The 27,988-nt window shown below is 38.0% G+C and overlaps 5 protein-coding genes across 7 annotated transcripts; 1 reads left to right on the top strand and 4 right to left on the bottom strand.

The window, feature by feature from the left end:
• The first annotated feature begins 7 nt into the window (after window positions 1-7).
• Window positions 8-4,859, top strand: LOC137713332 (TITAN-like protein). Of its 3 annotated transcripts, XR_011065296.1 has the most exons (9): window positions 8-457; window positions 646-772; window positions 899-1,217; window positions 1,352-1,428; window positions 1,533-1,587; window positions 1,822-2,275; window positions 2,687-2,877; window positions 3,822-3,889; window positions 3,972-4,859. XR_011065296.1 is itself a non-coding variant. In XM_068452618.1 (7 exons), the coding sequence occupies exons 1-7, from the start codon at window positions 171-173 to the stop codon at window positions 2,705-2,707; spliced, it is 1,314 nt and encodes a 437-aa protein (XP_068308719.1). In that variant the 5' UTR covers window positions 8-170; the 3' UTR covers window positions 2,708-3,801. The 3 variants fall into 3 exon arrangements, 2 of the variants coding, with proteins under 2 accessions (XP_068308719.1, XP_068308717.1); XM_068452618.1 differs by lacking the exons at window positions 3,822-3,889; window positions 3,972-4,859 and having other exon boundaries at window positions 1,822-2,249; window positions 2,687-3,801; XM_068452616.1 differs by lacking the exons at window positions 3,822-3,889; window positions 3,972-4,859 and having other exon boundaries at window positions 2,687-3,801.
• LOC137712322 (arabinogalactan O-methyltransferase 2) lies at window positions 3,480-4,424 on the bottom strand. Its single transcript, XM_068451422.1, has one exon. It carries the CDS (start codon window positions 4,422-4,424, stop codon window positions 3,480-3,482), a length of 945 nt encoding a protein of 314 aa, XP_068307523.1.
• Window positions 4,860-6,045: 1,186 nt separating the features above from the next.
• LOC137712820 (nuclear transcription factor Y subunit C-1-like) lies at window positions 6,046-8,514 on the bottom strand. Its single transcript, XM_068451991.1, has 2 exons — window positions 7,709-8,514; window positions 6,046-6,342 (listed from the first exon to the last, which is right to left on the bottom strand). Exons 1-2 carry the CDS (start codon window positions 8,413-8,415, stop codon window positions 6,339-6,341), a joined length of 711 nt encoding a protein of 236 aa, XP_068308092.1. The 5' UTR covers window positions 8,416-8,514; the 3' UTR covers window positions 6,046-6,338.
• A 5,981-nt stretch (window positions 8,515-14,495) lies between these two features.
• LOC137713454 (uncharacterized) lies at window positions 14,496-19,416 on the bottom strand. The gene is made up of 2 exons (XM_068452749.1): window positions 19,216-19,416; window positions 14,496-17,916 (listed from the first exon to the last, which is right to left on the bottom strand). Exon 2 carries the CDS (start codon window positions 17,754-17,756, stop codon window positions 15,054-15,056), a length of 2,703 nt encoding a protein of 900 aa, XP_068308850.1. The 5' UTR covers window positions 17,757-17,916; window positions 19,216-19,416; the 3' UTR covers window positions 14,496-15,053.
• A 1,304-nt stretch (window positions 19,417-20,720) lies between these two features.
• On the bottom strand, window positions 20,721-23,731 carry LOC137712535 (protein NUCLEAR FUSION DEFECTIVE 4-like). The gene is made up of 3 exons (XM_068451615.1): window positions 23,201-23,731; window positions 21,571-22,514; window positions 20,721-21,469 (listed from the first exon to the last, which is right to left on the bottom strand). Exons 1-3 carry the CDS (start codon window positions 23,534-23,536, stop codon window positions 20,974-20,976), a joined length of 1,776 nt encoding a protein of 591 aa, XP_068307716.1. The 5' UTR covers window positions 23,537-23,731; the 3' UTR covers window positions 20,721-20,973.
• Between the last annotated feature and the right edge of the window lie 4,257 nt (window positions 23,732-27,988).

The following is a 27,988-nucleotide window of genomic DNA, read 5'->3' as shown; positions in this document are numbered from 1 at the left end:
TGAAATTCTAATAGCCTCTTCGGGCCGGAATAACAGAAGTCACGACTTTAGAGGCGGTTAGCGACTGTTAAACGTTTGCCTCCAAATTCCGAACAAAACAGAGGGAGGAGAGGGAAGATCTCATTTTCACTTGTCGAACCCTAACCCTAACCCTAAAACCGAATTGAAGGATGCAGGAGAAGAAGAAGGAGATTACGAAGAAGAAGAAGAAGAAGTACGAGTTCGAGTACTGCGTGGTTTGCAAGCTGAATCACGACCAAGGTCCGAGCCACAAGTACACACCCAGCCACACCAAGTCCCTCTCCGCCTTCCTTACTCGCTTCCAAGCCAAGCTCTCCGATGTCCGCTTCTTTCTCAAAAACCCTATCCCTCTCCGCCCCGAACACGCCTCCCGCAACCGCCTCTGGTGCGTTTTCTGCGACTCCGACGTCGACGAGCTCGATAGCTCCTTCGCCTGGTAAGATTTCTGTCCTCAATTTTTAATTAGCTGTTTAATTCCTGTTTGTTTGCCGACAAATCAAACGAAAGTGGAAGAAAATTGGGAGAATTGTTGAGCAATTTGCATTGGTGGAAAGGAATTGAATTGTGCATTGTGATATACATGACATTGGAGTTATGCTCTGTTTGTGATTTTGTAATTGTCAGTGGTAATGCAATTAATCACCTTGCGAACGCGGAACATCTGAAGCATTTGAAGCATTTCTTGTGGAAATACGGTGGAGGAATGGACCGCGTCGATACATTCAGAATTTCGGAAGATGAACTTGCTAAGGTATATGTATGCTTTCAGTTTCAATCAGCAGTGATGTGATCATCTGAGAAAAGATACTAGAATTGTGACTTCTAGTCAATTTTAGAGAAGTCATTAACGAGCGGTGATTATTTTGTGTGTCTGCAGTGGGAGAAGAAGTGTAATTCATTGAAGCTTGAAGCTGTGCCATGTGGTGAAGGATCTCGAGGACCGACATCTGGACCATCGAATGATATCCATACTGAACTGAAATACGGAATTATAGATACTTTTGAAAATAATAGTAGTTCAAGTTTTTCACATGGTGTTATGCCTTTACTATATCATACAAATGAGTATCAGGTATCCCATTCAGGACTCCCTCAAGTTACAAATGTTGGCTGCTTTTCGCAAGATGTTGCTACCTCTTCTTATCATGGGGGATCAAGTTCTGGTACAAATTCCATAAATTCAAACGCTTTAACAGGTATGCATGTTCTATTTTTATGATGTTGATATCTTATTTAGTATCCATATGGTTTGTATTTAATATAAGTTCCTCCCGTATTATGGCTTATGCATGTTTTATGCTCTCTGCTGTGTGCTTACTTCGTGACTCAGTTATCAGGAGTAACCAACATTCTTTGGTTTCTAATGGTAGAAAATCCTCGGCTGATGGTTACTTCAGTAATGAAAGGGTAAGTTTGATCATCCACACTCTTCACTAAAAGCATCTGTTTCTTGTGGTTGTATTTAAATGAACGGCTATAAAATCGGAAAACATGTAATACTTTTGGTGTAGATGAGAGAGGGGTCTCAGCATGAAAGAATGACAAACGAGCAGAGCAGTTCTCCAGGTATCAATCCTTGATTTTTGATTTTTAATATGTTAGTATCCTCTCTGCTTCTGTTCAGCTGATCATCCTGGTGCACAATGTATGCATGATTTGAGCAATAAGCTGTCATTTCTTAGGAATTGTAGAAAAACTTATATACATCTGTCTGGAATCTCAGTGGCTTGGCTCAGGAGGTTGATATAGTTATCTTCTATTTGTTGTAGCTGTGGATCCTTATTTAAAATTTCTCTACAGTTTTTCAGAATCTCACCCAAATATCGTCCATGGGTCCTAAAGAGGCTAGTGGAAATGTGCACACTGGGGCACCTCCTCCTTGGCTTCAAGCAGATGAAGAAATTCAGTGTAGTGTTCCACTGAAACGAGTTTCAGGCAGCCTTATTCCCCCGTCAAATAAGTTGGGGAAGTCCAAGAAATTGAACCCAAACCGTGTGGGAGCAGCTTGGGCAGAAAGGAGAAAGAGGGAGATGGAGATGGAGAAAAGAGGGGAAATTGTCATGAGTGACTGTGATGCCAGTTGGCTCCCTAATTTTGGTAGAGTTTGGCAGTCTGGTAGCCGAAAAGAGTCCAGAAAAGAATTTGAGTTGGAGAAACAAAAATTACCTAAGGTTGAAAGTCAGTCGGATATGCCAATTAAGATACAGCCTTACATCAGCAAACGAATGGTGAGTTCCATGTTCCATCTTAGCATGTAAGTTTGTTGTCGAATTCAAGATTTTTAAAGCTATTTTTTTGCGTTTTAGTAGATTTTTCTTAGAAGTAACACCATCCCCCATTTTGGCTGAGCATGTTGACTTCTTCGCTTACAACCCGCTTTCCACCTCATGCTTACGAGGACAAGAGATGTATGACCTGGCACCAAACATGAAGTTCCCACCATGTGATCTCCATAGGGATTAGTTTAGTGGTTTTTATTTCATTGCTTTGGATTATAGATTACTGAACTTATCACAGTCTAGACCATGCAGAGAACTGATGGGAGGCTTTCATTTTAGTGTTTTTGTTAATAAAGTTGATAAAATTTAGGCAGACACAACACAACACACACTCTTCAAGAATTACCAACGCCTTAAGCACTTATTTTGTTTCCCTCTTCATGCAGAGAACTGATTCGAGTCAATAATTTTGCCATGATGGTTTTCACTGCGGGAGAACCAATGTGCATGTTCTCTACTTTTTTCCTCGAGTTTGTGGTGTACGTCTTGTCAAATGGAGCTGGAAGTATGATGGCAGGCAGGTAGCAAACTGAAATTCAGCCGGAATTTGATTATTAGGCTACTGTACAAAATAGCTGTAAGTTCAAATGACTATGGCACTCAAATGTATCCAACTTGAATTTTTTCCGATCAAATATATTCAATGAAACTTTTGCCTCAGATCTTATGCATGTTGCAAGTAGAATGATATTTCTTCTGGTGACATCAATGTTTAGATCCATCTTTAATTAGTTCATGTTGAAACAGCATCATTAGTAGAATTGACGTCGTTAGGCACTGGATATTAGATCCCACAGGCCCTGCACTGGAACTGCAGATTTGCACACAGATCTTTACGTTTTGGCACGCCAGTCATAGACACAGATATTTGCACAGAAATAGTGATTCTTATTTACAAAGAAAATAAAAACAATTGATTGAGATCTGTCCACTAGGACTCTGTACCCCAAGAGAAATAGAAAGAGCTCCTACTCTATTTATGACTGCAATCTCACAACTTGAAATTGCTGTCTTTCTATCTTCGATGCCAACCTGGTTCACGAAGAACTGCCTTGGTGTCCGATTTTCCTGCATTTTACCATTGCTCTATTGGAGAAGCTCAATGATCAAAGGAGCTTGTTCTCTTTGTACTTCCACGGTTCCACCTCAGGGTGACAAAATAATGAATAAAGTTATTTATTACTCTATCGTAATCCCTTTGGCAGGGCAAAAATTTGTAGAGTTTAATTGGCCTGTGATCCTAAAGTTCCATAATCTCCCTTTTGAAGAAACTAAGTTCTCATCACACAGAAACTCCCAGGAAAACCACTTCTCGATCATTCGATCTACGTCATGCACTACCACATGCGTAATGTTTGCTTTTCTTGCTATCATACTAGCAGAATAGATTGATGACATCCTACCCGGTTCCTCTGGTGTGTTCCCGCTTGGTCCATCCACCACCACCACATCCCATTTAAGCTCGTAGACTTCTTGCGGTAGGTTTTTCAATGCAAGTTGACATTTTGATCGTTGAAGCAGTTTTGAGCTTGGTGCGCAATCTGGGTTTTCCCTTGCATGCTGGAGCAGCTTGTAAGCCTCTTTTGCAGGTATCTGGTAGTCCACCTTGTAAACTCTGGTTGTGTTGGAATTTGGTTTCAGTGTGCTTATCTTGTTTTGATCATCCTCTAGAAAGACGGTGGTGCCGCCTGCATTGATTGATGAGAGAGAAACGTACTGAGGTTCAAGCCCGAATATGAGGAGGTTGCAGGGAGCTTTCTGCGAAATGAGATTCGACAGCAGTTGGTATTCCTTTTTCCTGAGGCTGGAGGTGTTGGCAGAGGCATTTGTTTCTGCCGGAAACTTGGTGCATATGAACGGGAATGAACATGTATTTCCAAGAGCAGGAGGAGGAGGAGAAGAAGATGTAGTTACTGCAATTCTAACAAGTCTGAGCACCGAAACGATGGAAAGGATCAAAACAAGGAAAGGGATGAGTTTTGTTTTGGAAAAGTTCATGGCTTTAGATCCTCTCGATTGCTTGGGTCTATGAGGCTGGTTCTCTTGTTCTTGCGGTGAGACTGCACAAGAGAACCGAGTGAGAGGGGTTACAAAAGAGCGAAAATGAGGCACTTCGGGGGGCATTGTTTTTCAGGTTTCTATCTGCTTTCAGCTCCTCCGCGGCCGCTATCACAACCTCGTACGGACATGTCTGGTGGTGGGGCATTGGATGGTTGAAGCTGTTAAGCTGAAAGACCACGTGGCGGCTGGCTGGCTGATTGAGTGAGGAACAAGGAAAGGTTTTTGCTTAGGTTTAAAGGGTTTATTCTCTTTTTAATTATTGAGGTGCTTGTTTGTTTGTTACATAATGCAACGCTGCGTTTTGAGATCCAATTGCTGCGTGTGTTCGACCTCTGAAAATCAATAACAACAATTTCTGCTAGCGAGTGGTTGTTGGGCAACTTTCAAGCTTTTAATCATGTCAACTTTGTTCACCATTTGCTAGTTATAATAACATGTAGAAGTTTTGGTAAGTGATTTCCACAAGTCTTTTTTTGTCTCCTATACGCTCATGTTTAATCCGGATATTCGGAAATCAAAGAAAGATATGAGGAGAGAAAAAAACATTCACGTGAGTGTACGTAATAAGAAAAAAAAATATGTGCGGATGTCACTTCTGAAAAAATGTAAATTGTACATTTGTCTTAAAAAAATGTACATTGTACATTGTTACTCTACAAATATATGCTATGGTTGCTGGTGGTAGTATTGTGTTTTTTGTTCTTATAGAACGTAGCTGTTTTAGTCATGATGCATGGTGTCACATAATAAGGTTATGCTATTTGGAAAACAATAAAATTTAAGTTTTTCTTCACATGATATTGTATTATTAGACTAGAATGTCATTTGACATTAAAGTCGTTTCATGTAAATTGCTCTCTGTTACAGATACTGTTAATGAATGGTAATTGATTTGGATGGTTGTAGAATTTAAGTGGAGAATCTTGGACACCTCATCCAACACAACTACTCAACTGTATACTAGTAAGCAAGTGGTTATTTACCACAATGGTAGAAAGGTGTTGTGCCTTTGCATGATAGCGTGGGTTTAAACCTTGTCGGTGACTAATCTAACGTTTAACTTACTAACGTTATCGTTTCACTCAAAAAAGAAAAAAACCTGTATACTAGTAAGGGGATTTTCTTTACTACTCACGAGTATACTGAATACTCCGAAGCACCATACAATTTTTACTAGATGGCGTTCAACTACTTGTGAACACGATTGGCTTTTCTAGTGGCAATATACTCTAGAGTCTAGGCAAGGTTAGATGAACTGATGAAGGGTGAATTACTATTGATGAATTGTAATATTCATTTCATATTATCTTAACAGTATATGTAAAACAAGATAGAAAAGACACTAACATTTTTACGTTGGATTTCCAAATAAAAACATGAGCTCGAATGACATTGGATAATTTCACTAAATTTATATAAACTACAGGAAAGGAGAATCGAACACGGAACCTCTAGTGTACGGCCTTGTTTTAGAGGCAACAATTTGATCCTTACACTACAAAGTAGTTTTTCTGGATGCAAATCACAAATTGAAACATGTACAAACGACTTGCTAAAATGTTTCAAACTGTGATTCGTCACCGCTAGGCAATCAAGATGAACAATCGGACATGCATTTCAGAACCAAAAGCAGCCAGAAAGAGAGTGGGAGAGGAGAAAAAAGGAATAGAAATCACAAAACATGCTAAAATCTAAGAGGTTTGATTAATATGAAATGACCCACAATCATTCGAGTTAGCAACATGAGATAAAATAGCCTAAATTATACAAGACTGCACATTCAATATTAAACACAGCAATGATCAGCTAGTGATTTTCCAACTGCTCTGGATCAATAGTTTTACCAGGTCTAAGTCATCCTCATAAGAAAAAAATAATAATATTAATTCAGCAGTTCCAAAATCAAAATCCTCTGCCAAAGCTCAATATCCTTCCGCCGTGCCCGCCACGCACCAAACCATCAGCAAATTAGTCTCTTCAACTGCATAGAGAAATTGGAAACAGTCGGTATTGTTTCGTTTTGAGTTAGAAACTTTCGTGCTACAACTTCGAAAGTTTCATGCTAATGGTACAAGGATCACAAATTTTACAGTCAACCAGTAAGGTCACCTTTACTGATGAACCCAAGGAACTGAATTCCCTTCACAAAAGGAGTAGTTCGCAGCATCCAGTGATTATACAGTAAAGCTATGAAATTTTTTAGATTCAAATCCGAGAAGGAATTGAAACCGACAATAAACTCAACCAGCATGTTGAACCATCACCTTGCAATGCAGGCATTTTAATGCATGATCACTGAGGTTTGTAAGATGCAGTCCATACTGGGTAAGCAAAGTGATGACAACGAAAAAGCAGAAGGCAATCCATTCGGAAGATAAAATCTATCAATCAATAAAAAGCAAAGCGGCCTAATTTCAGTTATTTGGGATGGCAAGTACACATCATTTAAGTTGATTCAAGAAACAGAAAACAAAAAGCAATTCTATAAAGAAGACCATTGGATAGTATTATAGACTACTGCAATGGGTCCAAGGCCACTCTTCCGCATTACATAGAAGGTAGAATTCATAAGGAATTTGACCTCAATCACCACGAAACTTATAGGGCATCTGATAATAACTACATATCATGCAAATGTTCGGTCTTTTCTTTTTTCCTTCAAGAAGACCATCAGAATCACCACTATTCCACGAGCAAAAGGAACATCTTTATCATGCTTAGACTTTGCATAATCACCACTATTCCGTATTCTCCTCCTCCTCTATTCCCGAAACAAGCATATCCATAAACCATCAAGACATTGAAGTTGAGTACATAAGACCATATCAACCATTATCCACAGAAATACTACTTGGAAGATTTGGATCCAAATGGCCGTCTCAAGTTTCATGTTTGGTAACTTCTATACCCTATAAAATTGCCTCCACCAACTCCAAGATTTCCATTTTCTTAATAAGCAATGAAAGCACGCAGGTGCAAGAGAACAGATAAATATAAACTTACCAAATCAAAAGTCCGAATCACACAACAGTCGAATGCTTCTCTAGGAACAAATACAAGTTATGCCTCGAAACCTATAAAATTTAGCTCCTTCAAACAAATTTCGTAACTCCTATTCGACGCAGAAGACACGCACAAAGAAACCATTTCAAACATCACAAACGAAGCTATACATTTCGCCCAAATCACGCTAATGAAAACAGAACATAACCGAAAAGAAGCTAAATTTATCAACGAAGCCATGAAAATGTCACAAACCCTACTCAACAGTACAATTCCCACATGAAGAATCATCAAAGTTATCCAAATGAAGCCACTTTTCGAAACATAGATACAATACACATTACCTTTGACCATCAAGGTTGCCCTGCCCACTGCTCCCTCCACTCCCGTACGACCCATCATCCGCCGCAGTCTGCCACACAGACTGCCACGCCTGCGACGGAGGCTGCACGCCGTAAACCCCAGTGGGGTCCACCGCAGGCCTCCCAATCATCATCCCCCCGGCGCCACCAGCCGGCTGACCCATCGGCGGATAGAAATACGGCATCCCACTCGCCGTCGCCCCGACCATACCTCCGAGACCCACCGCCTCCTCCTTGATCTCGTCGCGGGGCACAATATCCACCAAGAAATCGAATATATCGGTGCGGGTAATGGCGGCGGCAATGTCGTTTTTCTGGAGAGTCCGGCGCTTGTTCTCCTCGGCGTGGAGCCATGAGCGGATGGTGAGCTCGAGGATGAAGAGCTCGCAGGCCTTGGCGAAGAGTACGGGGGCCTCGGCGGAGATCATACGGACGTCCTCGTCGGCCTTCATGATCTTCTTGATGCGGGCGAGGGGGAGCTGGTGGTTCTTGAAGTCGTTGACGCTCTCAATCTCCTGGCGCTGGAAGGTCCAGAACATCTGGAGCTGCTGCTGCTGCTGCTGGAGGAGGTGGTGGAATGGGGGGGCGGGGACGGAGGATTGGGTTGCTGGGTAGGGGGAGGATTGGGCTTGCGGTTGCTGCTGGGTGGGGGCGGCGGCGGCGGTGGCAGTGTTGGGGTTGGGGTCCATTTGGTGTGATGGGGTTGAGCCAAATGGTGGGTTTTGAGGGAGTTTGGGAGGGGGGTGAAGATGAAGGGTTTGATTTGATCAGAGGGGGTGGATTGAGATTTGATTTGGGGAGATTTTTGTGGTGGAGATTTGAGGATTTCAAGGGTTGGAGATGGATGTGAGGAGAGAGAGGAGAAGAGAGACAGGGATGCTCTGTTATTGGTGGGGTTTTCTGTCTTCCAAGAGGCATGTACCACCTCAGATTTTCTTTTAATTGAAAATTACCTTAAATATTTAGAATCCAATAAACATGTTTATTTGTTGCTTAATATTATAATCTAATGCTTTTTTATTTTTATTGTAAATGAGAGAACATCATTACTAGTTTATTGTGAGATTTAACTTTTTCTTCTTTTAATATAAATAATATCGTTTTTAAAAATAATAATAAAATAAAATAAAAAGGTTTATTTTAATTTAGTTTGTTCAATTTTTTAAGAAATAAAAAGTTCCACTTTATCATTACTCGAAAAATTCACATATACCATAGTTTCAAACAAAAATAATATGTCATTGAGATAATTATTTCTAGAAAAGTAGAGAAAAATATAGAAATGAAGTAGTGATATAAGATAATTATTTCTGATAAGTGACAGATTTTAGATTTGAAACATTCATGTTTAATTTTATCTCTGAACCTTATATTAACTTATTTTATTTTATATAAATATAGCTAAAGGATGCCTTAGTATGATAGAGATGCATAAAATGATTAGTAATCAGTTACTAACTAAGTCAAATACTTAAATTTATATTAATGTTAACCTAGGCGGAGTTTTTTTTTGTATATAACTTGCCAAAAAGCAACACCTTATGAGTTATACATATTTGGAATGAATATTTTTTTAATACTATTATGAGAATCTAACTCATCACGTCCGTCCACGTACGAGTTCCATGTTCATCGAGATTTTATAGGTCTTATTCAATTTTTGTAAGAAGAGAACACACTGTATACGTCGACAAGAATTCTATATTAATTAGACCAAAAATGTCAAATAAGAATAATTTGTAGGTCCCACATACTATTCTTTGCGGAGGCAAATGCACATGGAATCTTTACGAGAAAAAAAGAAAAGATATTAGAGCAAGTTCATTCTTAACAAATTACGCTGACATTCAGCCCATTTAATCCACTTAGTGAACAGTAATAGACGTTATGAGCCAAAAATATTATTTTGGAAGCGGTGGCTTTATTTGATACATGGATTTGGCATGCATTTTTGGGTGTTCCAAGAGCTCAGAATGACCTAAATGTCTTTGCACAATCTCCAATCTTCCACGAAGTGTTGCAAGGAAAAGCACCTATAGTCACATATTGGGTCAATGGTTATAAATGAAGGACCGTACTACCTTGCATATAGCATTTACCCAAGGTGGACAACGTTTATCAAAACAGTGCCACATCCACAAAGTGAAAAAGAAAAGCACTTCACACAATGTCAAGAGGGGTGTAGGAAGGATGTACAACGTTGTTTTAGTATCTTGTAAGCTGGTTGGGCGATTGTCAGGTCAGCTGCCAGAATGTTTGATGTCGAGGCTCTTCGATCCATCATGACAACGTGTATCATTCTCCACAACATGATTGTGGAAGATAAGTATGATTATGTTGTCGTCGATGAATACGAGCCGGACACAATGAACAACTCAAGAACACATATCTATTGTGCTCATGACGGCACAGAAGATCTCATGCAACACGAGCCATTGGAACGAGATGGACATTATAATCAATTGATCGTTAAGCAGTACACTTCAATGCAAAAGCCACACTGGAATTGTACTTGTCAAAGTGACTTAATTGAGCACCAGTAGAGATTGGAACAAGGTGAAGATAATTAAAAGGAGTTTGTGGTGGAAGAATAAAGTTCTTGGTTTATGTAATTTTATTTCGTGTGTTTTTTTTAAGTTTATTTGGTGTGTTTAAATAAAGTTCTAAAAATATTTAAGAGATTAAATTTATTACTAAAAATAAATAAGAAATTACATAAAGTACTACAAATAAATAAGAAATTACAAAAAGTAATAAAAATAAAGACAAAATTACATAAAGTACTAAAAATTAAGACGAAATTAAATAAAGTACTACAAATAAATACGAAATTATACAAAGTTTATGGAACTAAGATCTTTGTTGCTAGTATTTGTGCAGCTTGAACCCCCTCGACTTGTTTCTGCGTCTCTTGCACGCCTCATTCGCACCACATCTCTTTTTTCCGATGTCCAAAAATATTTTGAATTCAGAGACAATCCTACTAAAGGCTTGTTCATAGTGTCACAATCTGCTTAAGCCATCATTTCTTCTCTAAGCATCTCATTTTCTCGATTAAGTGCTTCTTTAATCATCTCGTTTTCTCGATTAAGTATTTCTCTTTGTCTCTCCACTGCCGCATCACGTCTCTCATTAGCTGCTAATATTGCTGCCATAGTAATAGCTTTTTCCTCATCTCTAGCCGCTTCCTGCACCATGTTCAATTCACCTTGGCGAGCAAGTTCATCCATATATTTTGTGTAGTCATTTTTGGAAGAACTCCTTTTTTTTCTTTGTCGCCTTTTACCTTAAGGCCTTAGGGACCGACGAGTCGGCTGAGTCTCAGGCACTTCTTCAAATGTGTTTTCTTCCTGTGTGCCTGTGTCTGGTTTTGGCGAACTGTGTAGAAGGACGTCGCGCATGACAACTTTTGGACCTGTTGGCATAATTTTGTATTTGGGACAATTTTTGATAATTTCCTTTCCCAACATTCTCATTTGTTGAATGATTTGTTGTGGTTCTTTGAATTGTAGAATGCTTGTGCTTGTAGTGTCTACAAAATTGTCACATGATCCGCTAAACTTGTCCCACTACGCAAATTACTAGAAGTAATTGAGAAAGCGTTTTTCCAACAAGTGAAGGATATGTTGAGTTTTTTCCAACACCCTTGAAGACCTTGACTACTTATGGCATCTTTTCCATGTATGGCACAAAACGTTTCCGTAATTCTACTCCACATTTCTTGGAACTCCATCTCATTACCCGTAATCGGGTCATGAATGACTTGAACCCAGCATTCACACAACGTAACATCTTCGATGAGCTTCCACGTAGCCATTTTTTTCACACAAAAAGTATATGAAAGCTTTGGTAGAAAGTGTTGAAAATATTGAAATGTGGTGTAAGGTGGAATATAAGGGTTAGGTATTTATAGAATTTTTTTTTTAATTTTTTCTGTATTTTTAATAATTTTTTAATAACTTTTTATTAATTTTAATTTAGTTAATTAATTTGGACCGTTGGATTTGAAAAAGATTCAAATCCAATAGCCTATATGTTAACACATGGCCAACGGTCATAATTCTGACCATTGTCCCTTTTTTTTTTTTTTGGTCTGAAAAATGTGGACCGTTGATCGCTGGATCGGACGTCCCAAATCACACCATGTCACTAGGTATTGGATTTCAAATTCAATTTTTTTTTTTTACCGTTGGAAATCCAACGGTCCAGAAAACTAGGCATTGGAAATCCAACGACCCAGAACGAGCCACATGCCCTCTCCGTAAGAGCCGTTAGTGCACCTGCGCATGAGGGCCCTGCCCATGTTTTCTTGTTGGGGACGCGCGCCCATTCGCACGTGCTTCCCACACGCCTAGTGCAAAAAAGAAAATTTTAAATGGATTGTGACATCACGCTAGTATCAGCATGACGTCACATAGGTTGGGCCTTGGTTCAAAACATTCTGGGCTAGCCTATGGGACAGCTTGGGCTGTCAGCCGACCTAGGGGTCTGGGCTGGAGGGGATTGGATGGGTGCCGGGCCATTTTGGCTGTTGGGTGCTAGCCTAAATGTCCCCGGTGGACTTGCTCTTATACACAAACATCTCGCTCAGAGGAGTTTAGGACTTGCTCTTATACACAAACGTCTCGCTCAGAGGAGTTTAGTATCTTGGAAGAAATGAAATACAATGTAGAGGGATTTTTATTTGGAAATGATTTTAGAACACCGATCTTTTTTGTTCTGCACATCCTGGTTTATTTATACTCGTTGATTTTTCTTTGATTTATTCACTTTCAAAAACTAAAAAAAAATGAATAGAGATGTGTTATGAGAAAAAAGTAAGAGTGCAAAAGTCACTTCTTTTATTATTAAAACTTCAAAATATTCTATCACATACGTCAATCTGTTTTATGCTTGCATTCAGTGGGAGAGCCAGCATGGGGTTATTGGTTGTCTTTAATCCCCAACAATTTCAAAAACTCCATGTATATTTTTTTGTGTATTGTATGTGACCCCTACAAATAGCTAAGGCAAAGTAAATTACAACCTCCTCCTCCTACTTCTTTTATTTTATTCTATCATATTTGTCTTTCTTTTCTCTATTCTTGTGTGACTCTATTGTGCGTTTTAAGTGCTCATGAAATACTTTAGTTGAAAAGCCTTGGCAATCTTTGATATTACTCCATAGCATATTGCATCCACCCTTGACAAGCATTTACAAATAATAGTAATTGTTGACATATATTGGCATAAACTTTTAGCATATATTGACAGAAATTGGCGGGTGCCGATTAGGTATTCGATAAAATAGCCCAATAAAACTTTTTGATTGATATTATAACCTCATTATTTGAAAATTCAAACTACGCCATAGGTATTAGTGCATGATATAAGTGTATGTAAATTCCAATTCTAATTTCACAAATTAAATATGTTCAAATTTTTTTTTTCAATTGAAAAAGTTGATTCCTTCTTTCTTTTTATTGCTAAAAAAACAAATCCCCTTCTTTTAGCAAATTCCACGTGGCATTGCACCAATATCAGTTTGAAGTAAAAGATGAGAGATTTTTCAGTGTGCCGAACACGTGGCTTGGTACACTAAATGTAATAATATAATTAGTTAGAAGTTTGAAAAAAAAAAAAAAAAATTTCAACCCATTGTTATAATAGGGCTTAGTCGGTGGGCTAGATGATAGGTCAAATAGCCTATTCTATTATGGATTCATAGTTTATCATGTACAGTCATGCTCATCTCACATTTTGACACAACAAATAATGAACTGGATTCAAATTCATTTTAATTAATCACAATGTATCACATCCAGCCCACCAAATATATTAATGTACCAAACCACGTTTCCAGCATACCGAAAAATTTCTCAAAAAACTATCTGCACAGTTAGGGCTGTCGACTATTAAAAAATAGATTTATAAGTCAATGAGCAAAAGCAAAGGATTAGGATCCTCTCCTGACCTTAAAAAACTAAGCCTGCTAAGCAGGCAATCGTGACCGTTAAAATTTGATCCAACAGCTACAATAATTTTGAAGGAGTCTTCATGGTTGTAGCCGTTGGATCAAATTTCAACAATCACGATTGCTTGCTCAGCAAACCCAGTTTTTTAAGATCAGGAGAGGATCCTGATCCAAAAGCAAACACTTTGTAGTTGACTGATGTGATGCCTGTTGTCTCTTACTTTATACAGCAGTGAATGAGAGCGTCGTACTCTTATCTGGTTTTCATGCACTGCTGTATTGCAACACACTCAAACTTTCTAAAGAAAAACTTGCAGCGCCAGCGATGTTTTTGTCATTTGCAATGCCAACGATGTTTTCACAAAAACATAAGATCTAATGTATTTTAGTCTCAACTGATGTGGAAACTGCTCTATCGAAATTTCCGTCATTCTCAAGGCAGCTCGCACAAAAACATAAGACCCTATGTCTAATGGTCTCTCATCTCGTGTTAGTTGCCATGCCGATGTTTCTCTCTAATTCTACACTGCATTTTTTCACGTACCAAAGTCTATTTTTACTTCTTTCATATGGGAACATTTGTGCAACTCAGTTTTTGGTACCATTTATTTACTCAAAGCTATGGATTGTACAGGCAAAATGTAAGAAGTGAAAAACACAAAGGGATTTTACCAGGGTTCCTGCAATCTTAGCATTTTCTTTGAAAAACACAAGACTTGTAGAAACTGACTAAAACATTTACAAGACAAATAACATGATTCGGTTTCGAAATCCCTCAAAAGTGAATGTGAAATGCTGAAATGTAATATGGTCAAGAATCAAGTATATGATAAAAACATGGGAATAGCAATCAAGAGCAAGTGGAATGAGGAACTAACAACTTGAAAATTTCATTCAGTTTACCCCTTCTGCTGTGGCTCAAGAGTTTATCCAAGTTTGGTATAACACAGAAAACAAACCCTATAAACCATTTTTCGGTATACCAATTAAAAGATCTAGCAGCTCCGAGGTCTGCATTTTCGACCAGCTGCAACAACAAAAATTTTTTTAAAAAAATAAAAAAAATAAAAGAGTGCTTCCCCGGGTATTAAAACTTTGAAAGTGAAAGCTCCTAAACTGTGGTTCAAATTGAAAATACGACTGAAACTGGTCTCAAGGGCATTTGCACGCCTTCGGACAAAACTGTGGATCCATCAATGTAAAGATAAGAGAACTAAAAGCGATATACCTCAGTCTTGCAACTCATGATAACTGCCCTGCCTAACTGGAGAAGAAGATGCAGTAAAAGGGGATGAACTTTCAGTTCCGCAGGTGGATACGAGATTGTAAGTCTTCTACTTCTGTTGATGATGAGTCCACTAAAGCTGCAATCACTTAGCAGTCAGCACCCTTCTTTTTGTATTTCCTGAAACGTTTCCGACTATACACTAGCAACTTCGGCCCTTGGGGTTCCTCCTCCCTCTTCATCATGTCTTGCAAATCTTTTTTCTCAGCCTCTTCTATCAAGCTCGTTTCTGTAGTTACTTTGCCATTATCCACCACAGCCTCTTCCTTGGTGCTCTTCAACAATCCCACTGGGTCTTCACCATTACATCCTCCACCTGTCACCTCCATGTCATCTTCATGTTCTTCTGATTCCACCTGAAGCAGTTCCGACGGAGTAGCTGCCGGATCAAGCTCAAAGCATCCTTTCGGAACATTGGGACCTTCATGACCGGTGAGCGTGATAGAAGGGACCTGGTGAGAGAAACGAAAGAGTTCTTCCCTTGGAATTTTCACGATTTTACTTTGGTCCGAATGTTGGCGGAACACTGTTTTGAAACCAGCTACTTTAACCAGTGGGACAATTGTCAGACCTTGCTCCTCGTTGTAATCATTAAGCAGTTGCACCATATCATATTTGTGAATAACGTCATCTGGGGTATGCTCGTTCCAAACAGCAGACCAGTTCCTATATAGTGCCCACACTTCTCCTTTTGTTGGATATATGCAGACAACTCCTCTTTTGCCTTTTCTCCACCTAACCACCTTGTGTGAGAAAGAAGGAAGATTCTTATAGACTACATGCTTCCCTATCCGAAGTTCCCCGCTAGTCTTAGAAAAACCACAAGCAATCCAATCTAGTGGAGCAATTTCGATGTTACTTTTCGAATTTAGCCAACTCATGCTAAGTTTGAATGGTTTCAATGATATCACACTGTGAACCATGGCATAATAACGGGGCATGCCATCATCTTCATCATAGACAGCCCAAACCTGATTGCTACCAAATGACTTTTTTGTACGATCCTTGTCGAAATCATGAAAATCAGGGTCTGGAACAGTCATTGCCACTGTATTAGCTTCCTTGACATCAGCGTCAACATGAGAATTAGCAAGGGAAGACTTCTTGGGATTCACAAATGCCCTACATCCTGCAACACTAATTTTTACACCACGCAGGCCAGCTTCTTCCTTTTGCTTCTCTTTCACCTGGTTATTATCTGCATTTTTTGATGTAAATGAAGTCTTCGGTGCAGCAGCCTCCTTCCACACTTTAAGCTTCTGGGAAATTTCCTTCTTAGCCATTTCTATCAAGACACTATCCACTGCAGCTACATCAAACCTTCCTGTACCAACACTACCCTTGTACAGTCCGAATACACTTTTCATAGCAACTCCTCCATTTGCTATTCCCATTTGAGTTCCCATCTCTTGCCTGCTCAGATGCCTTTTCTTTTTAGGCCTCTCTTTGGGTACGGAACTGGAAGCAGCGCCAAGAGACCCAGATGCTAAGGCAGCATCTGTTTTCTTACAAGCTTCATGATTCCACTTATGCGCCTCCTTATTTAGAACCACCTCTTCATGCCCTCTCTTCAGTTCCCCAAATCCTGGGCGAACGTCACTTGCAGTTTGACCAGCACAGGAACCTCGTAATTGCCCACTTTCAAAACTTGCCCGTTTGAAGAATTTTCCTGCCGGAAATTTTTTTGTTGATGTGTCAACTCCAGAATTTCCTGCTAACTTCACATTAATGGTAGCAGTCTGTGAACTTCCTGGAGCACATGTATTCATGGTCCTGTTATGCTGCCTAGAACCCTTTCGCTGAAAGTAGGAAACCCATGGAGTTGATCTACCATTGGGCATTTTGGGGGCTGGTGTCTCAGAAGCTAAAAAGCGCTGATGGCAGTTGTGACACAGAAGGTATTGGTTCAGATAAGTCCAAAGATACTCAAATTGCATCTTGCAACTACTGCACAGAGTCCAAAATGTTGGTTTTGGTGGAGAAGGAGGTTTAATAGAATTGGAATGAGTAGCACTTCTCTGATCCCTTCGGTTTGAATGATGATAGTATGAGGAGGTATGGAAATCATTCTGACTCATTGCAGTGACATGCTCAGTATGAGTAGCACTCTTCTGATCCCTTCCGTTTGAATGATTGTAGTCGGAGGAGGTATATAAACCATTCTGACTTGTTGCTCTAATATGGTAAGAAGCACTCCTCTGATCCCTTCCGTTTGGATGATTACAGTTGGAGAAGGTATGGAAACCATTCTGACTCATTGCAGTAACATGGTCGGTATAGGTTGCACTCCACTGATCCCTTCCGTTTGAATGATTATAGCTGGAGGAGGTATGAAAACCATTCTGACTAGTTGCTGCAGAAAAGTTGCCATCTGGAACTCTTTCAAGCATGTATCCTAAGCTCCGCCTCTGGTCATAAAGAAATCTCTTGTCTTTATCGGACAACAAAGTCCAGGCTTCATTAACAATTTGGAAAGCAGCGTCTGCGCCTACAGATTTATTTTTATCTGGGTGGAGAGAGAGTGCCAGTCTCTTGTATTTCTTTCGGATTGTGTCCTTGTCAGCCAACGGTTCCGCACTGAGGACCTTGTAGTAATCGGTCTCCCCATTTGTTCCCTTCTGAGCAGAGGTGTGAACATGAAGAGTTGTCAAAAGTTGAGGAAGACCATCAAGCTCGGGATACAAGGTTTGGGCCTTTAAAGCAAATCTTAGAGCCCCAGAGACATCACGCTCTGTAAACTTCAACTCTGCGAACTCTTTCGCCCTGAGGGCCTCGTCTTTATTACATTCCATTTTCACGATGTTGGTGACTCTATCTTCCCACGTTATTTCCCTTGGTACTTCTTTCTTTGGTAGGCTGCCACGTTTCCACGTTGCGAACAAGAATAAACCCGGGTATTGTTTTTATCTAACACTCCACGCCTCATTAACAAGTTACTTTGTATTGTAGCAGCTGCAATCAGAAAACAGAAAACCACAATAAGGAAACTAATTGAACTCGGATATTAATTAAACACATGAAGATTATCCCAAGCAGTACGGCCATGATTAATCAAAGACGACTAAAAACCTAGAAAAAAAGAGCTAATGAATGCTTCCTCAAATATATCAGTTACCGAATCTTGTAACACCTAATCTAGAATACTCAATTCAATGATCAAACAAAATATGCGGGAAATCACGTGTCCACAAAATTTCACAAGTTAAAGCGCTGAACTTCCAAATAAACAATGGATGAATTAAAAAAGTACATTGAGAATCATATGATTGCAATGCAACGCAAACTTCACATTCAGTTATAGAATGTTCCTAAGATATATCAGTTATCGAATCTTTAACACCTCCTAATCTAGAATCCTCAATTCAACGCAAAGTACGCGGGAAATCACATATCCACCAAATTCAACAAGTTAAAGCGCTGAACTTCCAAATAAATGCAGGATGAATTACCATAAGTACATTGAGAATCACAGAATTTGTATGCCACGCACATTTCACATTCAGTTATCCAATCTTCCTAAGATATATCAGTTACCGAATCTTTAATACTCAATTCAACGATCAAACAAAATACGCGGGAAATCATGTCTCCATAAAATCAACAAGTTAAACACTGAACTCCAAATTAACAAAGGATTAATCAAGAAAAGTACATTACGGATTGAAATGCCACACACATTTCACATTCAGCCACTAATCAGAAAAATCATGATCCCAATCAACAAGAGGCAGTAAAACAAAATCCTAACGGCCTATTTTGTTCCTGCGAAATGCTTGTAAACCTAATGACAGACCACAGGGTGTATGGATATATCTGAATTCCAAGTTTTCGTTTCCCACAATTCATCACAAGGCCAAATGAGAATTTCTCTTAGAAGTAAAATCTCAGCTATCAAACACTTCGAATGAACAAAAATTACAATCCAAACAGAAAAACCAAGCTCCAAATTTGAAAATTTAAGAACAAAAACCAACCTCCCGTTCTCAAATTTACTAAAATTTGATGATGTATGATGAAATATGCAAAACCCGCACAAACAAACAGACATGCAAACAATCCAAATCAGCTGCCAATAAGAGTTCAAATCACGCATTCAACCTACCCAATTTCAGTAGCTTTGCCTAAAACCCTAGAAATTTATTAGCATTACTAAGAATTTATGAGAAAAAAAAGGTCCAAAAAAAAAAAATTCCATACGTGCCACAGTGAAACCATATACAAACAGATATATATAAGAGAGATGAAATTTACCCATTTCAATTTCGCGATCGCAGATACGCCATTGATGAATTCTCCATAAAATTCTTATGCTCGCCCTCTGTTCGCCCTGATCAAAATTCAAGTAATCCCAATTTTTTATTTGGTGAAATTCATTCAATAGCTGAGATATTTTGCATGTACGTATTTTTTTCACATATATATATATATATATATAGGTAGCATCGGCTTTTGTAAAATGATGCCACCTAACCATTGGTTGGCCTATGGTTAAAACCCTACCCAAGGTTAACCTTTTGGCGAAATTGCAACGACGGTCCCTGTAGTTTACCTGAGATTTCAATTTTGACCTTGTAGAAAGTGAAACGAAAAAAAATCTACAATGGCGAAAGTGAAATCGTGAAAAAATTCTAAGGACTATCACTGCAGTTTCAATTTTTGGAAATCATGCCACTTGGCCATTTTAAAACCCTAACCATGGTTAAATTTTGCGTCGATTTGCAGGAATGGTCCTAGTTTATTTGAGACTTCACTTTCTTCCATGTAGAAAGCAAAACAAAAATTTTAGAAGGACAGAAGTGAAATCTCAATTAAATATAGTGACCATTGTTGCAATTGGCCTAATTTTTTGTTTATATGGTTGCCACTTTCCTATATTCCCATATTTATTTTACCTAATATGGAAAATTTGATTAGGAATATAAGAAAATCAACATGTAATCTTGTTTTACTATATGTTTTGCGTAAGTTTATTTTATTTTCTTCGATGCTATATTACGTATTATCTTTTTCAATCACATTTTTAAGCTGTTGATCAATTTATACAAGCGTATCTATTTAAAAGAAGCGCTCAAAGATTCACCGTAACTAACTTCGCAAGGCTACACGTTAAATAAATGACACACGAATATTGCTCCTTCTAACAATATATTTGAATTAAATTAAAACTTAATTAATATATCAATTAGTTTGTAAATACAGTCTAGATTTTGTGGCAAACATAATGCACTGTATGCCACCTCAGATTCTCTCGGTAGATACGCATGTATGTAGATTTTATTTTGGAAAGAGATCCTCTTTGGATCTCTTCCACCAAGACCATCAGATTAAGTAATTTGGATCCTTGAAATTTGATTAAACGGTTAAAATTATTATAACTTTTAAAAGGAGCCTATGTTTTTAGCCGTTTGATCAAATTTTAAAGACTCAAATCACTTGATTCAGTGGCTTTGGTGGAACATATTTGAAGAGGATCTCTTTCCTTTTATTTTGACCAAAAATATCCATTTCATGCTGACGTGGAACCAACAAAACTTGCCATATTATGTAAGAAAATTACCTAATTACCTTATTAGACAAACAGAAGACCAAGCCCATCAGGCATTGTGGGCTTTTTAGCCTTCTACTGGATTTTGGGCCGCTTGATGGGCATCACTTTCGAGGTATCTTTCCTTAAACCTCAAGAAATCTCAGCCTTTTGAAGCTATTGATGTTGTTTTAACAAAAGATTTCCATGACAAAGATTGTACCTTTTCTGCAACTGCATCTGTTTTTAACATATAAATATCAAGAAGTTGAAACATTATTAATTTCTCATCGCAGATCGTAATCAATGAAATATTCTGCAAATCTTTCGAATTGTTCTTCCGTTGTAAACGAGAGAAGAAAAGAATTCAATTTCATGTTCAGAGAAAAATCCCCACAGGGGACTTGGATTCGTAGGAAGAAAGTCCTTTCAGACGCAATGTGCTGATCGCCGTAGGTATCCAGTTGCCCTTTTGCTTTCGCAGCTCAAGTGCTCGATCCATAGAGCTGCGTATAAACCCTCCTAGTCCGGTAAACAACGATTAAACTTAAAACACATGCAACAATGCAGAGTCCTGAGAGTATTCCACATGTGATGGAATAGCATATAGTGCCAACACAAGTGAGTGAGTCCTCATCGCGGAGGGGTTTTATGAGCATTGAACCTGAAATTTGGTGTCTGAGCGTGGCTTGTTCCTTCGCGTAGTGATCGTATATTCCACTAGCAATCACTTCTGAGAATATAAGAGAACCAGCGGGATTTGCCATTGTAAGAAAATTGTACAAGGCCCCAAAACTCTTCAACCCGAAGAGCTCCGAGGCTGCAGCTGGCAAAATTGCCCAGTGAGCACCATAACCAAGTCCTACCAGCACAGTTGTCACATAAATCTGCCCTGGAAATCCCATGGCATAGTAGAAAAGCCCGAATGCCATGATGACCTGAACTACCGCCATTGCCACGGGTCTAGGGTAAGCATAATCTCTGGTAAAAGAACAAACATGCACATGAGGACTAGTAAATCATTGTGCGAAATATGTGTAAGGAAAAAAAGTACTCAATTTTATGGCTCTGCAGTATGTCACCTTATTATAATCTCAGAGAAGTAACCACCCCCAACGCGTCCAAGAAAGTTCCAAATGCTGATCATGGAAACATAAATACTCGAATCATTGTAACCAAGTGACTGAGTTATCTGACCTAAGTTGTCAATAATTGTCAAGCCGGATCCAGCAGCCAGAAATAAGGAAAATACTATGAGCCAAAAATCTGCCTTTACCAATGCCTGCATCAAGGTGAAATTCTCTCCTCTACGAGGGCCTTTTCGCCTCTTAACCCTCACTGCTCCATCCGCAGCTGCATGTAACAGCTTAGCCTGCAGCTGAGCAATTCTCTTCTGTCTTTCGGACACTGAAAGTGAGTTCACTTCCAGGGACTTATCATCCTCCACCTCACTCTCCACCTCACTAAAAATGACCTCAGTCTTGTCCTCCTCAGATTTTCCAGCTTCTTCACCCTGCGATTCAACGAGAAGGCTCTCCTGCATCGAATGTGTTGGGTCGGAAAAGAAAACCAGTATGACAGGGATCACAATTGGAAGCAGAATGAGAATGATTAGGATAACTGCAAACAATGTGATCAAAGGTTGACTTATGTTGACTAAATCCTCGAGGAGCAAAACTCCCAACATGTAAGCTGCCAGAACAAGGCAAATGCTGTAAGTAAATAGGAAGCTTGAATTGTCAGATGGCCTGACTTGCTTGTGGCCTCCCACAGGCCTAACAATGAACATCAGAGCAATGGCAACCATTGATGGGCCGACTGCAATCATAAAAAGCATCGATGATTCATTAGGGGAGTTGATCATTGCGTAAATCTGAGTCAATATCGCGCCACTCAGACCGGCGTAGCCTTTTAGGATCCCGACTATAGGACCCCGGCTTTTGGGGAAGTTCTGCACACATGATATCAATGCTGCTGTGTTGAAGAACGTCTCTCCGTTTGTTCCCACAAATATACAAATGCAGAGCTGCACAGAAGGAGAAAATGAAAAATAAAACCTGGTTAGCAATTCTGCTCACAACAAAAATGCAGAAGACTACACAGATTCGACACGAATACAATCTGTATGACAGTTTATGCGAAGAAAAAAAAACACTAGGAAGACTACAACAATGCCAACTGAATACACACAAGACTCAATTTTGTATTATTTTCTTTTGTGATAAAAATGGCAAATTTCAATATATGAATTTCAACAGTACAACAAAGAGTACAAGACAACAAAATGTACAGTCATTTGATTTACCAGTAGAAAATTTTGTCGATGTATATCCTTTCCAAATCCGATATCAGGCTCATTCAAGACTGTTCTTGTAGGAATCACTTATACTCACAAGCACTTTTGTCATAAGTTCTATTATTAGAAACATGTTTGAAATTTTATTAACAACCCAAGTGCTTCCTAAAAAAACAGTTGGAAGTGTTTCCTAAAGAAGCAGGAAGGTCCCTTGCTTCTCCAGAAAGCGCTTTTATGATATAGAAACACTTTTAACCCTTCCAGAAGCAGTCCCGAACATCTAAAACCATTCATAAAAACAAAAACTGAAATCCTAGCAAAAATATGGAGAGGAGCTATGATAAAATCTGTGTAGCAGATCCCAAAAGAAGACTTTGATGATGAGACTTGGATTGAAGTTGAACAAGTTAACTCACCACCCAGAGAGGCAAAGCAGGCAATCTCTGAGAGACAATAAGCCAAAGCATGCCATAACCAACAAAGTTGAGGACTGCTCCAATGACCAAAATGCCCCAGGTGGGCAATATTTCAGACAGGCTTCCAGCCACAAACCCTACAGCATCCCCCCAGTCCTTGGCCACTCCAAGAATCGCCACCTCTCTCTGGCTGTAGCCCATGGTGGACTTGATCACAGGTGATATGCTCCCAAACAGGTACCCTATTCCTGCAAAGGATTGGATCCACATTGCACACACAAACACCAGCCATCTGCTGTTGACGAAGGCCTTGAACTTCCCATGGAGTTGGACCATCTTGGAGTTTCAGATGAAAGCGACGGCCGGTGATCACTGATCAGAGAAGCCGAATCTGCTGCTGCATAGCAATTCTGTGTGGGATATTTGAGATCCCGATGAATGTGAAAAGTGAAGAGTGTTGAATGTTTGGTATTTTTGTTGTGTGGCTTGTGCTTGTTATAAATATAATATGGATTTCACCGCAGCTTTGTGATTTTTGTAAGGTAACGACAAAGAGACTATTTTTCAATCATATTTTATAATTTATATGGTGTGATGTGTTGATTGAGCTTATTATATTTTTTATATCAAATTCTCTAAAAAAGGTAAGATCTATTAATACAAGTGAGTCTCACCTGTATTGTGAGACAAATGTGATATAAAACATTTAATTGTATTTATATTTTTAAATCATTAGAAAAAATATAATCACCAATTGTAACAGTATGTGGTTTATTAAATACGGTAAATATTTTTCATTTTGTGTGTGTATGTATATGAAGTCTTTAAGAGAAGAGATCTTTATTTTTTTATAAAAATAGGAATTAATTGTGGGGTCCACATTACATCAAATTTTAATGATTGAGACCGTCTATTTTTCAAGTTGCATTCATAGATCATCTTATCGGAGATATTTAAGTCATCTAATTGGGTTCCAAAAAAAATTAACAAATACTTTGTTATATAAGAAACAATGAAATTTTATCTTGATAATTAAATAGGCAAATGATTTTGGATTGAATTGAATTTTTGCAAAGATGATCTATGAATCGAGACTTACAAACTAAGTTGAAGTTCCATGTGGGCTCCCCATCAAATCCCCATTTTTTGAAAAAATGGGGATCTTTTTGCATAAAGGGACTGTATATGTATATATGTTTAATATAAGGCCGGCAGGGCTTTTGAACAATGATTTTTGAGGTCATAGACTTCACCAAAAATAAGTGGACAGAAATGCCTCTCAAACAAAAAACTTCAAAAGCAGCCCAAAATAATGCATCAAATGTGGTAGGGGTATTTTTGTCATATAAATAGTGATAAACTGTGTTTTTAATATTTAACTATTTACTATACAATGATAAATAGTATTTTTAATATTTAACTTTTTCCTGTACAGTGTTTTTTTTTTTTATAATTAATACCTCACAATGGACTATCAATAATGTGATTCAATCAATTATTTATTAAATATTATTTTCTCTGTTCTTAATGTAAATTCATTAGAATGTAGATCGAAATTGAAAGATCGATTTTATTATGTGGATTCAGTTGCTTTGATTGGTTTATGAGGGGTTTCTTCTAGCATGGTCTAATATTATTCATTTAAAACGTGTAAGTCACGTGTAGCATGCCGTGATTCAAAAAATGTCTTCTGCACGCGCATGAGCACGTGCATGAATGCTAGCATGTATAATGATAACATGAGGGATCAACAATACTATAATATCAATATGATTTTCAGTTTAAATGTTTGTGTATCTTAATAGGTGGGAGGTCTTTTACGAAACGACTCAATGTTATTAGTAGTGGAATCGAAAACAATTCAATGTATGTTGTACTTTATTATGTTTGGTTTTTTATGTCGGACTTTACATTATTCACGAAATATTTTGAGTGACAGACATACCGTCACGTGGTGTTATCATGTATTAATATGAGTAAACGACATGGTAAAAAGATCCATCTATTATAATATGAGCAGATGAACACAATACTAGTATGTATAATGATAACATGAGGGATCAACAATAATATAATATCAATATTATAATTTAGGACTTAGTAAAAAGATCCATCTATTATAATATGAGCAGGTGAACACAACATGGTTAATATATCATGAACCGACGATTTACGTTGTTGATGGATGGCTTGTAATATGAGTTAATTGATGACATCAGTTACTAACCACTTATTGGTGTGACGGTCATTATAAAAAAGGCAGATTATATTAACACATCCTAAATTACTTCTTCCACACCTTTTTTATTTTTTAATATTTTTCTATCAAATGTTAGTCGTGTGTAGAAAATATTAAAAAATAAAAAAGGTATAAGAAAAGTAATTTGGGGTATGTGAATATAATATCTCATAAAAAATTACCTGTCATCTACTTATCAAGTACTAACTTTGAGAGTTATAGTTAAAGAGTGACACCAAATTGTAAGATTTGCCTCACTAGTCATAGAGAATATTAACCAAGATTAAAATGTTTTGAAGAGTTTCAATTTCTTAATTTAGGTTCTTGTTCTTTTCCATGTTCTATGTGGAGTAGATTGTGATCTGGTCAAGTGAGTACGTTAGTTGACAAGATATGAAATGAACGTGATGGGAGGATTTGGAAATTAGCAATAGCATCTCAAAAGGTTGATTTTTTATGAGTTAAAACAAAATTAATAGAAGTGCTTAATTACTCTGATTCTATGACCTTCACGTTATAATTTTTTAAGTTTTTTTTAAATTTTATTCCACGTGTGATTGTTTATCTGTCACTAATTTACTAAAAGTCTAAAACCGCAGTTCCTGTGGACTCAACTCAACTGCATATAAATATTTGGCTTTTTATCTAAAATGGTTTTGAGATTGACATAACTCCTTATTTTGATATTTAGAATTTAAAAGCAATAGAACTCAGGGATTGTCCACTGTTAATTATTTTAGTCATTTTATGAGAAATTTCTATTAAACTGAGAGTATTTTTGTTAAATCAACCATTCCCTTTGAACTGGTGATTTCTTCAATTTAATAGATATTTTTCACAAACGAACCAAAAATAATTGACAGTTTTAGGGACTACTTATATCAATTTTGAATTTCATTGACCAAAATAAAGAGTTATAATAAATAATAAGGACCATTTTAGCTATAAAGTCTAAACATTTCCCTCAAACATGGCATGAATATGTTTTCTAACTTAACCACATGCCGCAACCCTCACGTGTTGAATTTTATCGCAAAATACCTTAGTAATATTAGTAGTAAATCTATTCATTTACAAGAAGTAATACATTTTGTCAAAATTTCGTAGTAGAAAGTCAACACGCATAAACTCAGTCCCCCTTCTAGATTACCGCTAAAATTAAATATCTAATCCAGTAAACAACCCTAATTATGTAAATGAGAACGTGAATTACACACTCGTTAATACAAGAGCTCCTCCAAAATACATGTGCATAAAATATAATATTAAAAATCTGAATTATTGACCATAATGTTGATTAGCTATTTCAGAAGGCATTTCTTTAGACAAAAGACCTCGTTTTTTCCTTAGTGAAGCTTGATAGAGTCTTTATGTCCAGGTGTAAGTAATCTGCATCTTCACAGTTATGTCTATTTTTCCGAACTTCTCTTCAAAATAGTATCCAGATCGTTACGTCTTTCATGCGAGTTGAAACTTATTTGACAAAAAATCTCACTACTTTATAACCGTGTTACGGTCGCGGTTCATCGGGGCTTATTAATCCACCTAAACTTTTTCAACTCATCGACCTCGCTTATCACATGCGTATAAAATCTTAAAATGGGGCTGCTTATCGGTCCCATTGATTTTTAGCAGCTTCAATCTTCATCATTGGCCTTTTCTGTGATTCGGCAATTTTACAACAATAAAATATATACGTTTGATGTCCCAAAAATCAAACAAGTGGGTGCCTGGGTGGGAATTATTGATTAATCAATTACCAATATATATTGTTGATTTTCTGTTAGAACTGGAATCAAACAATTTAGAGGCGTGCATGGGACCAGAAAGTGACAGAACCTAACACAAGGTCGTTGATCGGGCCGGGGTTCTCGATGTACATCCAAAGATACCTACCAGTCTACCACAATTACCTTTGCTATCACCGTTACCGCCGCATCTTCAATTACTGTTCTTATTTACCGTCATTTCCGCCACCACCACAACCACAATCGTACTTTGATACCAAGTGTAAAATGGGCATCCATTGGTTCAGTTGGTGCTCTAGCAAACTCTTAAAGCATCTACAGTTGAAGGTTACGTTTTGACAACTTAAAGCATTACTTTAGGGTTGTTTTTGGTGGCCTAAGGCATACAGATGCCATCTTTTTTAACATATTGTTTTGTACGTGTAGATGAACTGGCAACATGCATGTGTCATGTGATGCTCATTTTTTTACAGACATGGATCCTCTCGGGATCCAACTGTCCTAATCTTAGGGATCTATCAATCCGGATCGTTGAAATTTGATCCAACAGTTAAAGTTATTATAACTTGTAAAGTGGGCCTCTGTTTGTAGTTGTTAGATTAAATTTAACAGTCCGAATTGATGGATCCCTAGGATTAGGACAATTGGATCCGGAGGATCCATGCCCATTTTTTACATGGATTACAAATTTAGTGCTCCCTTTTTCTGAGTTTGGTTTTATAAGTTTATACTTAATGAGTTAGGATTGGGAGTTATATTTTGACATTTATTTTAGAATTTTTTTTCAAAGTTGAACCGTTT

The sequence above is a fragment of the Pyrus communis genome, chromosome 13 (assembly GCF_963583255.1).
Source record: "Pyrus communis chromosome 13, drPyrComm1.1, whole genome shotgun sequence".
Taxonomy (NCBI): domain Eukaryota; kingdom Viridiplantae; phylum Streptophyta; class Magnoliopsida; order Rosales; family Rosaceae; genus Pyrus; species Pyrus communis.
Note: the sequence above shows the minus strand (reverse complement) of the source record. Positions and strands in the feature narration are given on the sequence as shown.